This window comes from Lepidochelys kempii, chromosome 1, assembly GCF_965140265.1.
Source record: "Lepidochelys kempii isolate rLepKem1 chromosome 1, rLepKem1.hap2, whole genome shotgun sequence".
NCBI lineage: Eukaryota > Metazoa > Chordata > Testudines > Cheloniidae > Lepidochelys > Lepidochelys kempii.
Window position 1 is genome coordinate 41,253,495 of NC_133256.1, and position 12,299 is coordinate 41,265,793.

General features: G+C 43.9%; 1 protein-coding gene across 4 annotated transcripts in view; it reads right to left on the reverse strand.

The window, feature by feature from the left end:
* SACS (sacsin molecular chaperone) overlaps nucleotides 1-12,299 on the reverse strand; it is a 143,053-nt gene that overhangs the window by 46,309 nt on the left and 84,445 nt on the right. For all 4 annotated transcript variants that reach the window (XM_073339993.1, XM_073339995.1, XM_073339992.1 and 1 more), the window contains one exon: nucleotides 6,613-6,704. In XM_073339993.1, the coding sequence (XP_073196094.1) occupies nucleotides 6,613-6,704 (92 nt within the window). The remainder of the gene's footprint in view (nucleotides 1-6,612; nucleotides 6,705-12,299) is intronic.

A 12,299-nucleotide genomic window follows, 5' to 3' on the forward strand; every position in this document is an offset into this window, starting at 1 on the left:
GGGATGGTCACGACAAGTGTTTATACATCGCCCAAGAATTACAATATGGCCTTGGGGGGGGGAGAGAGAGGAAGGCAGACATGGGCAGTGGGCTTACCTCAGGGGGCCCGTACCATGACTGTAGATTGGCTTGATGGAATTGGGGAAGACCCTTGTAGTGTGATAGTGGGCCATGATGAGAGGCCAGGAAAATGATCTCCTCCTGGCCAGTGACAGATTTGTTAGGGGGTAAGGGTGGTGCTGACTGCGGTATTGGCAGTATACAGCCCAGTGCCAAGAGCAATTCTGGGTACCGGGATGTGCTCAATACCAGGGTCCTGGTACCAACTAATGGGGATTGCAGTTCTTCCCCAATCATCAGGTCAACAGGGTACCAGAGCTCATGCAGTACCATGGGTTCATTTGGTACCACAGAGGAGTGTCCGTGGTATGTTGTCAGTACCGATAATAGGGCAGAGCACTCCCTAAATGAGAGTTTTGTTGTGCCCAGTACAGAAAGTTTGTTGGTGCCACTATTTTAGAGATGGTACAGTAATTGTCTCTCCCTGGGTACTGAGGCCACAAGCAATGTTCCCTCTAATTTTTGACAGGCCGTGTGTGCAAAAAATTTCTTCTGTGCAAATTTTTGAAGCACAGTTCAAATTTGTGCACCATGAGGCATTTAAAAAGTTTTCATTTGCAATTTGTGATAACAATAGTTTTACACCATGTTATTTTATAAATGTCATTTTTAAATACTTAGAAAAAGGAAATTTAACCTCCTTTCCTTTTCCCCCCTTGCCAGCTAGCAGAACCTGGTTGTGTTGATAGATGGCAGGCGAACAATGTCAAAAGTCGCCCGTAAATGATATTTCGGCCTGACTCCGCTGCAGTATTTCATTTTCGTGCGGGCAGTGTTTCGCCGTGTGCGCGGGGTTTAGGATCAAGTTGCAGTGGGGGAGGTTTAGATTGGATATTAGGAAAAACTTTTTCACTAAGAGGGTGGTGAAACACTGGAATGCGTTACCTAGGGAGGTGGTAGAATCTCCTTCCTTAGAGGTTTTTAAGGTCAGGCTTGACAAAGCCCTGGCTGGGATGATTTAACTGGGAATTGGTCCTGCTTCGAGCAGGGGGTTGGACTAGATGACCTTCTGGGGTCCCTTCCAACCCTGATATTCTATGATTCTATGATCTGTGTGCGAGTGCACAAGCGCATAGCTAGAGGGAACAGTGGCCACAGGTCTCCAGAGTATAAGAGCACATGTGTTACCATGGGCTCACGTGGTACCACAGAGGAGTGTCAGTAGTGTAAATAACGAGGAATCCCTGTGGCACCTTAGAGATTAACAAATTTATTTTGGGCATAAGCTTTCGTGTGTTAGAACCCACTTCATCAGTTATGTTGCACCTGGTGCCAAAGAGTTTCTCTGTGCTGCTCTTTTACAGATGGTACGGTAATTGTCCCCTCTCCTTAGGAGGCCGTACCCTTGCCTCAGAGCATGACTGTGGAAGCCCCTGGCCTCTCTCGAATGGTGCCCTGGGGACCCATGCCAGTGCTGCAGAGCAGAGCTCATAGCAGGAGACCCCTTTCTGGTGCCTGCTGCAGAGCAGAGCTCACAGCAGAGCAGAGCTCACAGCAGGAGGCCCTCTCTCTCTGCTGTTCTTCAGAGCTGCTGGTGTCCTCCTACCAAGGCGGCCACTCTGGGGAGCCCCGCTGGCTGGCCAGCTACTCGGAATCAGGGCCGTCCCTAGCTTTTTCTGGGGCCCTACACAGCACCCCCATGGGGGTTGTGTCTGGGGCCCCAGGCCTCCACGGGGGGGGGGGCTTACGTGCTTTGCATATGGGTAAGGACCGCCCTGCTCGGACGCATGTGTTTGGATCGGTGCCGAGATGTCTGCACTGGGGAACCCCTCTGGCTGGCCAGTTGCTCGGAGGAGCCCTTTTTATGAGCCTTTCCGAGGGATAGTCTGCTGGTGGCTTTTCTTTTCTTTTTCCTCTTCTTCTTCTCCACTTCACGACTCGACCCCTTTCAAAGTGAAGGCTCCGGGGATGATCCAGGGTCACCACCCACTGGAGTCCCCTGCAGACTGAAGTATTTTCTCCATAGGGAGGAGTTTTAACTTCAGCTCCCAGCTCCTGTGAGGCTGCCATTTTAGCTGTGGCAGGTAAAGCACTGCTGTGAGGGTCTCCCGGCACAGTGAGTGTCTGGCCATTACAGGAACTGGCTCCTGGCAGGAGAGGCACCGCTTGGAGCAGAGAGAGCCAAGCATGTCCCTGGGCAGGGGGTTGTCATCCTCTAGCAGAGAGGAATGCAGAAGAATATCATCTTTACTTTCTTCTTTCAACTGAAAATATTTTTTTTTTAGTCTACTAGATGCCGGGGAAGGGCGGAGGGGGGATGCCCCCAGACAGGGCAGGAAACTGAAGTTCTTTCTCTTAAACTTGGACAGGCAGTTCCAAGAGTTAAAACTATAGCGGCTAAGGACCACCTGCTGATTTGCAATTCGAACCTGGGGCCCCTCGGTGGAATAGACCTTACAGCCGAAGAGGTCCAGCTTCTTTGCCTCTTTAGACTTTGGTGTGGGGCCTTGGTGACCCTGCCTTTCCTTGGCATTGGCCACATCCACAACCAGCTTGTCCGGCTGAGGGTGGGTGACAAGGTATTCGTACGCCTTCGAGAGTACAAAGTACTTCCGTTCCACCCCTTTAGCCGTGGGAGGAATCGAAGCAGGAGTCTGCCAGAGAGTCTTGGTAGTATTACGGATGATCTTGATCAATGGCAAGGCCACCCTGGAAGGACCTTCTGGCATCAGAATGTCCACCACAGGGTCCATTTCTTCTGACACCTCCTCCGCTTGCAAGCCCAGATTTAGGGCTACTCTTCTGAGCAGCTCCTGATGGGCTCTACTGCTCAAAGCCGGTAAAGAGGCAGAGCCTGCTACTAACTCATCTGGGGAGGAGGGTGAAGAAGGCCTCATGGGCATGGGGTCCTCCTGACCCTCCAACTCACAGAGGTCCTCCAGTGCTGATATTTCCTGTGCAGTGGAAGATGTGGTGCCGGACGCAAACTCAGTGCCAGGTTCAGTGCCAGCCTCAGTGCTGGCCTGGGCACTGGGATCCGAACCCCTTCGAGGTTCCCTCACCATGGAGGCAGATGGAGGCCCCCGTCTGTCCGAGGCAACCAAAAGGAACCTAGAGCTTGGTCCCTGGGCTTGATGATACACCCGTGGGCTCCAGAACGGCCACTGAGCGGGCGCCTGCCAATGTGGTGGCCAGGGCATCATCAGGAGTTGTTGCGTCTCATTTTTCCTGGAGTGAGAAGACTGGTGCTAGCTACATCTGGACACGTATGATTCCAGCTCTGCCTCTGAGGATGAGTCTGATCTCGGACTCCACAGCAGTGCCCTGTGGGGCGGTGCCGGCAATCAGTGCTGAGGAGAGTGCAAGCGGTGCCGCAACATGACGAGTTTGCCCTTGGAAAGTCCAGCCCCCCGTGCGGTGCTGGTGCTGCCGGTGCTGGGTTGCCATCTCTGTGGGGTCCTTGGCAGCCTCAAACATGTCAGGAGCGGACCGCATGTCCAACTCCACCATTTGGCTCTTCCATCCTGGGGAGTCCAATGGAACCAGACCCAATGGTTCTGCCTGGGTGGCCAGACTGGACAGCACCAGCTGTTTCTGAGGAGGAGCTGAGTGTCCCAACATGGGACGCACTCCACGGGCACCACTGCACTCCACTGTTTGGACTGTCGGCAAGCGCCCCCCTTTTGGCTCTTCTCTGCTTCTTATGTGGTACCGGCAAGTGAGATCAGTGCCAAGAGGTCGCCAAACTCGTCTTTGTTGCCAGAGAGTGGCAGTGCTGTGTGTCTCTGGACCCTGAGTCATTTGCCGGTGCCACAGCTTCTCTCACTGAGGCCAGTGTACTGTGCACTATAGTGCCGGGCTTGGACCCCAACACAGTCTGAGCTGGCTGGGGACCAAAAGCCAACTCCATAAGGAGAAGCTTAAGTCTTAAGACTCTCTTCTTCTTAATCCTTGGGCAGAAGCTCCTGCAGATCTTGCACTTGTCAGGCTGGCAGGCTTCCCACAAGCACTTTAAGAAGAAGTCATGAGGATATCCCCTGGGCATAGGTTTCTTGCAGGACCCACAAGATTTGAAGCCGTGAGGGGAGTGGGAAAAAAGGGGGGAGGGGAATAACCCCCAGCAGAAACTTAGTCTACAAACTAACTAACTAGAACACTAGAAAACCTATACTATGTAGAACTATATACAATACAAGAATAAATGTTTGCTAGGAGAAGTGCGTGCCCAAATCAAGAGAACGAAGTAGCTCCAACAACCATCACTGGCAGTAAGGAGGAACTGAAGAGGTGGTGGTTCAGCAGGGACTTACATACACCACCATAAGAGCGCCATTCCAGGGAGCTCCACAGCCGACCTGACGGGTACCACAAGGGGAAAAATCTTCCGACGACTGTGCACATGGCACGCACACACCTAATGGGAACTGACATGAGCAATCACTTGAAGAAGAACATGACGGTCAATGGCTATAATGATCTCAGGGCTGGGGGAGAGATTTAAAATGATTATAGAAACTTCAGTATGTGTGTGCGCTTTACTGAGTAATCATGTGCTACTTGATTGTAGATCTTCATCCTTCTTCTCTTCCCCTTCCTTTTTGCCAGTTTTTGAGTATCACCTGTGCTATTTTGCATTCAGATTGTAAACTGTATCTATTTTTGTATGAGAAGCTTAGCAGATTTTGCATGCCCAGTTTAGCCTTAAAAATAATGTTCTTTTTAGGGCTGTCGATTAAGCGCAGTTAACTCACGCGATTAACTCAAAAAAATTAATCATGATAAAAAAATTAATCGCAATTAATCGCAGTTTTAACTGCACTGTTAAATAACAGACTACCAATTGAAATTTATTAAATATTTTGGATGTTTTTCTACATTTTCATATATACTGTATTCTGTGTTGTACTTGAAATCCAAGTGTGTATTATTTTTTATTACAAATATTTGTACTGTAAAAACTATAAACAAAATAAACACTATTTTTCAATTCACCTCTTACAAGTACTGTAGTGCAATCTCTTTGTCGTGAAAGTGTAACTTACAAATGTAGATTTTTTTTTGTTACATGACTGCACTCAAAACCAAAACAATGTAAAACTTTGCAGCCTACAAATCCACTCAGTCCTACTTCTTGTTCAGCCAATCGCTGAAACAAACAAGTTTGTTTACATTTAAGATAGTGCTGCTGTCTTCTAATTTACAATGTCACCAGAAACTGAGAACAGGGATTTACATGGTACTTTTGTAGCTGGCACTGCAAGGTATTTACATGCCAACTATGCTAAACATTCGTATGCCCCTTCATGCTTTGGCCACCACTCCAAAGGACACGCTTCCATGCTGATGACGCTCATTACAAAAATAAGTGTTAATTAAATTTCTGACTGAAATCCTTGGGGGGAGAATTGTATGTCCCCTGCTCTGTTTTACTTGCATTTTGCCATATATTTCCTGTTACAGCAGTCTCAGATGATGACCCAGCATATGTTGTTCATTTTAAGAACACTTTCACTGCAGATTTCACAAAACGCAAAGAAGGTACCAATGTGAGATTTCTAAAGACAGCTACAGCACTTGACCCAAGGTTTAAGAATCTGAACTGCCTTCCAAAATCTGAAGGGGACGAGTTGTGGAGCTTGCTTTCAGAAGTCTTAGAAAAGTAACACTCTGATGTGGAAACTACAGAACTCGAACCACCAAAAAAGAAAATCAACCTTCTGCTGGTATCATCTGACTCAGATAATGAAAATGAACATGCGTCGGTCTGCACTGCTTTGGATTGTTATTGGGCAGAACCTGTCATCAGCATGGAGGCATGTCTTCTGCAATGGTGGTTGAAGCATGAAGGGACATGTGAATCTTTAGCACATCTGGCACGTAAATATCTTGTGATGCCAGCTACAACAGTGCCACGAGAAAGCCTGTTCTCACTTTCAGGTGACACTGTAAACAAGAAGCGGGCAGCATTATCTCCTGCAAATGTAAACAAACTTGTTTGTCTGAGCGATTGGCTGAACACAAAGTAGGACTGAGTGGACTTGCAGGTTCTAAAATTTTACATTGTTTTATTTTTGAATGCAGGGGGTTTTGTACATAATTCTACATTTGTAAGTTCAACTTTCATGATAAAGAGATTGCATTACAGTAACTGTATTAGGTGAATCGAAAAATACTATTTCTTTTGGGTTTTTGCAGTGTAAATACTTGTAATCAAAAATAAACATAAAGTGAGCACTGTACACTTTGTATTTTGTGTTGTAACTGAAATCAATATATTTGAAAATGTAGAAAACATCCGAAAATATTTAAATAAATGGTATTCTATTATGTTTAACAGTGCGATTAATTGTGATTAATTTTTTTAATCACTTGACAGCCTTAGTTCTTTTAAATGTGGGTTTTAATCAGCCGCTCTGAACTATCCTAATTCCAAATTAGATTAAGAAAACAATAGCTCTTAAGCAAAGCAAACCACACAATTTCTTCTTAAACTTATTATTATCAATCTGTTTTCTTTGTAAGGATGAAAACACAAGAAAACTGAATATTACCTCGGCTTTTGGCAGCTTCCTTCAAAGCAGTTAGGACTTGAGGCTTCAGGTCATCAGAAAGTAATCTTCCTTCAAGGCCTGGGAAGAGGGACCTAGCATGGCATTGAAAACAAAGAAGTATTGATCTTAGTATCCTTATCCAAGTCATTTATGTTGTTGTTCAATAGTTTCAAATACTGTGAAACAAATTATATATGCATTTGCCTATATATTTCGAAATGTTTTCCTTTTGCAGTATTTTCTTAAAAAAACAAAATATTTATATAGCAACAGAGAATCCGAAGAAAATTAACCTTCTAACTATTCTGTACTTTTGACAGGTGGTTTAAGAGCATTCTTGTTAAAGATACCAGGTTTACAACTTGAAGACATTCAGATTGATTTTAATGTAGTTATACTCTAGAAAGAGACTTTTAAAATAGCTTCCTAGGGTTCTATGTCTCTCAGTGAACTGATATCAGAGTATAAACATGTAGGGTATGTAACTGCTAGCAATGAAAACTTCACCTGAGACCTGAAAGTCAGGCTGTGCTCTTCCTGGCTCTGAAATGACCAGCAACAAATAATTGTAAACCACCAATAACCATGGTAAAGGTTGGATGAATAGATTTTGTGCTTCAAACGGTCAATTTTCATGTCACAAGCCACAACACTTCAAGTTACCCTACATTACCTTATAGGTAGTGGTGGGGAGGAGCCAATGGTCATGATACATGTAGGTACCAATGATATAGAGAAAGGTAAGAGAGAAGTTCTGGAGGCCAAATTTAGGCTGGTAGGAAGAGATTAAAGTCCATGACCTCCACGGTCACATTCTCTGAAAGGCTTCCAGTTCCATACAAGGGGCCAGTACGTGGATGAAATAATGGTGAAGGGAGGAGGGATTTAGGTTTATTAGGAACTGGGGAACCTTTTTGGGGAAGCAGTGGCTTAACCAAAGGAAGCACCTTAATGGAACCAGACTACTGGCACGTACAATTAAAAATGTTGTAGAGGAATTTTTAAATTAAGGGCTGGAGAAAAAACAAAAGGTGTGGAGGAACACATGGTCAGGCATTTACACCCCTCAGGGATGAATTTATTAAAGGGGGAACTCTGTATACTAGTAAAAAAGATAGGGAAGAAGTTGGTAAAGTGCAGGTAGAAGGCAGTGAGGAACAGTCAAATGTAACAGAATCCTATTTAAATATAACATGTGAAGGCAAGCAACTGAATATTGACAAAATTTACAAGTACTTATGTACAAATGCTAGAAGTCTAAATACTAAAATGGGTGAACAAGAGTGCTTACCATTAAATTGAGGACATTGATATAATAGGCATCGTAGAAACTTGGTGGATAATCACTGGCACATGGTAATACCAGGATAAAAAATCTATAGGAATGACAGAGTAGCTTGTGCTGTTGGGGGACTGGCATTATATTTTAGAGAAACCGTAGAGTCAAATAAGGTAAAAATCTTGAATGAAACAACCTGTATCACAAATTCTCTATAAATAGAAATTCCATGCTTGAATAAAAAGAGTAAAGCAATAGGAATATACTACTGACCAGATGACAGTGATTGTAAAATGCATAGGGAGGTCAGAGAGGCTACAAAACCAGAAAGAGCAATAATCATGAGTGACTTCAACTAGCCTCATATTGACTAGGTAAATGTCACTTCAAGGTGTGATGCAGAGATAATGTTTCTAGACACCATATATGAGTGCTTCTTCAAGTAGTTAGTTCTGGAACCCACAAAGAGAGAGCTAATTCTTGATTTAGTCCTCAGTGGAGCACAGGATCTGTCCAAGAGATAACTATAGCTGAACTGCTTGATGACAGTGACCAGAATTTAATTAAATTTAATGTCTTTATAGGGAAGATAATACAAAAAACCCCACCCCAGTAACATTTAACTTTAAAAAGGACAGCTACACAAAAATGAGGATGCTTGTTAGACAAAAATTAAAAGGATCTGTCACAAGAGTTAAGAAGCATGGGGACTATATAAAAACCACCATAATAGAGGCTCAGACTAAATGCATGTGCCAAATCAGAAAAGACAATAAGAGGACCAAAATAATGCCACCATGGCTAAACAGCCCATTCAAGGCAAAAAGCCATCCTTTAAAATTTGTCTACTAGTAAGGATAAAAAAAAAAGAGCACAACTCTGGCAGGTTAATTGTGTAAAAGTATAACAAGGCAGGCCAAGAAAGAATTTGAAAAGCAACTTGCTAAAGATGCAAAAAACAACAGTAACAAATTTTTTTAAGTACATCAGAAGCAGGAAGCGTGCCAATCAGACAGTGGCCCCACTAGACGACAAATGTATTAAAAGAGAACTCAAGGAAGACAAGGCTGCTGCAGAGAAGCTAAATAAAATCTTTGCCTCAGTCTCCACTGCAAAGGATGTCGGGGAGATACTCACATCAAAGCTATTTTGGGGGGGCAACAAATCCAAAGTACTGTCCCACCCTAACGTGTCAATAGAAGAAGTTTTAGAACACACTGATAAATGTAACAGTAATAAGTCACCAGATAGTATTCACTAAGAGTTCTGAAGGAATATGAAATTGCAGAACTACTAACTATAGTACGTAACCTATGGCTGAAATCAGCCTCTGTATCAGATGACTGGAGAGCTGCTAATGTAACATCCATTTTTTAAAAAGGGTTCCAGAGGCAATCCTGGCCATTACAGGCTGGTGAGCCTAATTTCAGTATCAGGCAAACTGGTAGAAACTATAGAAAGAACTGAATTATCAGACACATAGACACAATTTGTTAGCAAAGAGTCAACATGACTTTTGTAAAGGAAGTCATGACTCACCAATCAGAATTATTTGAGCATGCCAGCAAGCATGTGGACAAGGGTTATCCAGTGGATATAATGTACTTGGACTTTCAGAATGCCTTTGACAAGGTCCCTTATCAAGGGCTCTTAAGCAAAGTAAGGAGTCATGGGATAAGAGGGAAGGCCCTCTCACGGATCAGTAACTGGTTAAAAGATAGGAAAATAATGTAGGTATAAATATCCATTTTTCACAATGGATAGGTAAACAGTGGCGTCCCCCAAGGATCTGTATTGGGACTTGTGCTGTTCAACATACTCATAAATGATCTGGAAAATGAAGTGAATAGTAAAGGGCAAAAAGTTGCATATGACACAAAATTACTCAAGATAGTTAAGTCCAAAGTTGACTGTGAAGAATTATTGGGGGATCTCACGCAACTGGGTGAGTGGGCAACAAAATCTCAGATGAAATTCAGCACATATAAGAGCAAAGTAATGCACATTGGGAAAAATAATCTCAAGTTATATATAGTGATGTGTTCTAAAGTAGCTGTTACCACTCAAGAAAAAGATCTTGGATTCTCCATGGATAGTCCTCTGAAAACTTCAGCTCAGTGCTCAGCAGTGATCAAAAAGGCTAACAGAAGGTTAAGAACTATTAGAAAAGGGATAAAAGACAGAAAATATGCCACTATATAAACCCAGAGTGCATCCACAGTTTGAATACTGTGTCCAGTTCTGGTGGCCCCATGTCAGAATGAATCTAGTGGAACTAGAAAAAGTACAGAGAAGGACAACAAAAACGATTAAGGGTAGCATCCATATGAAGAGAGATTAAAACACTGGGACTGTTCATTTTAGAGAAGAAACAACTAAGGGGGGATATGACAGAGGTCTATAAATTCATGGAGAAAGTGAATAAGGAAGTGTTATTTACCCCTTCACATAAGGTAAGAACCAGGGGTCTCTCAATGAAATTAATAGGCAGCAAGTTTAATACAAACAAGAGGAATTACTTTTTCACACAATGCATAATTAATCTGTGGAACTCATTGCCATGGATATTGTGATGGCCAAAAGTATAATTGGGTCCAAAAAACAACTAGATAAGTTCATGGAGGATACGTCCCTCAATGGCTATTAGCCAAGATGGTCAGAGATGCAGCCCCATGCTCAAAGCAACCCTAAACCACTGATTGCAAGAAGCCAGGAGAGGATCACTCCAAAACTGCCCTGTTCTGTACACATTTCGTTTGGCCCAAAAGAGTCCCAGCCCAGGAATACAGAAGAACTCCCTCTCAAGAGACAGGGAGTTGTAGTTGCTCAGGCGAACCAGACTGAGACAACAGAAGCTTGCTGACCTAGACAAACACAGGCAACTTGAACAGAAAAGGAGAGTATGTCATGCCCATGGGACCCAGGAATAAGGACATAATGGTGTGTCTTATCAGGGTCCAGCAGACAACCAGATGTGAGTATGATGGTCCCCATCACTCTGCCTGAAGCGTGAGTCATTATGATGCTAAAGGTTATTCTGGGATTCTGGCTGTGGGAATGTGGGAAGTTTTTCCTTGATGTGTTGTTTTCTGTAATGATGTAACAGAGTTGAGCCCGAGGGGTCAGGCACAAGCTCACCACAGCCAGCGGGTAAATCCTCACCAGTGAAACTGAATCAGTGTTCAATGTGTCTGTCGCACATCTAAAAAGATACGGTGGACCGAGATCTGCTAGGACTGAGGGGACCCTGGCACAGCTAGGTAAATAGCTGTGGGCCAGCACCCCGCTGAAAGCAGGGAAAACGGATGAGTGGTGAGACTCTGGCACAGCTGGGAAAGCTGTGGGACAGTACTACATTGAGGGCAGGGAAACTGAAGCAGAGCTAGAAATGGTTGTAGCCCCAAAAACTGCTGGGTGCGGTAAGACATTGGCACAGCTGACGGTAGCGGTGGGTCAGAACTCTGCTGGGAGCAGGGCAGACTTAGGGTGGTAGGAGGTCTGGTTTCACACCTTCAGGGGTAACAGAAACCTTGACTGGCCAAGGTGACCTGCATGGATGTGAAGCAACTGCTGCGGGCAGTACAAATGTTCAAAAGAGGAAAGATGCCCCCTAGTCTATGGGTTCAGGGGAACTTTGAACTGACACTTGTGAAGTCAATGTCAGGGGGGAGGTGTGATATAGACGCTGATGGTGGTTCAGTACTCTGTGTTAGCAACTCCTGTCAGACCTGACATACTCAGTGTACCCCTACTCACTATTGTTATAATCTGTATCTAAAGGGTATCATGTAATAGGTCATTGGAAAACAAATTCACTGATCATTAATATTTTTGTGTGATGTTTATACAGACAATCCACAACAGATTATTCACACATGCTGAAGTTATAACTAAAATGTGTTTAAACCAGGCATGTCAAGGGGAATTGATGAACAGTATTTTTCCAGACAAAGGAATGTGGTTCCCCGCACTTAAATGTCTCCCACGTAAACTGAGCACAGTGTGATCCAAGACAAAGAAAAGCATATTTGCATGCCAGGCAAACAAAGCATCAAGAGAGCAAGTGGGGGAAAAGTGATCACTTAATCTCAACAAGGGAATGGAGACTGTACTCCCAAGAAGCCTCTCTGTCTTTTGAAGTAGGGTCAATGAACTTTGAGAGATACTTTTCAAAGCTTTTCTGATGTATAAAGAGAGGGTCAGAGAAGTTATCCTTCACCTGAGAAGACAAGGAAAACCAGCACTGTGGACTAAGAAAGTCTGATCAACCATGCTGTAAAAGGGGCTTGGTGAGAAACACTTCTTTGAACAACAGACTTACATCATATTTTAGTCTTAGAAACATATTTTTACTTTTGTTTGCTTGTAACCCTTTCTATCTTTATTCCTTATACTTGGTATCACTTAA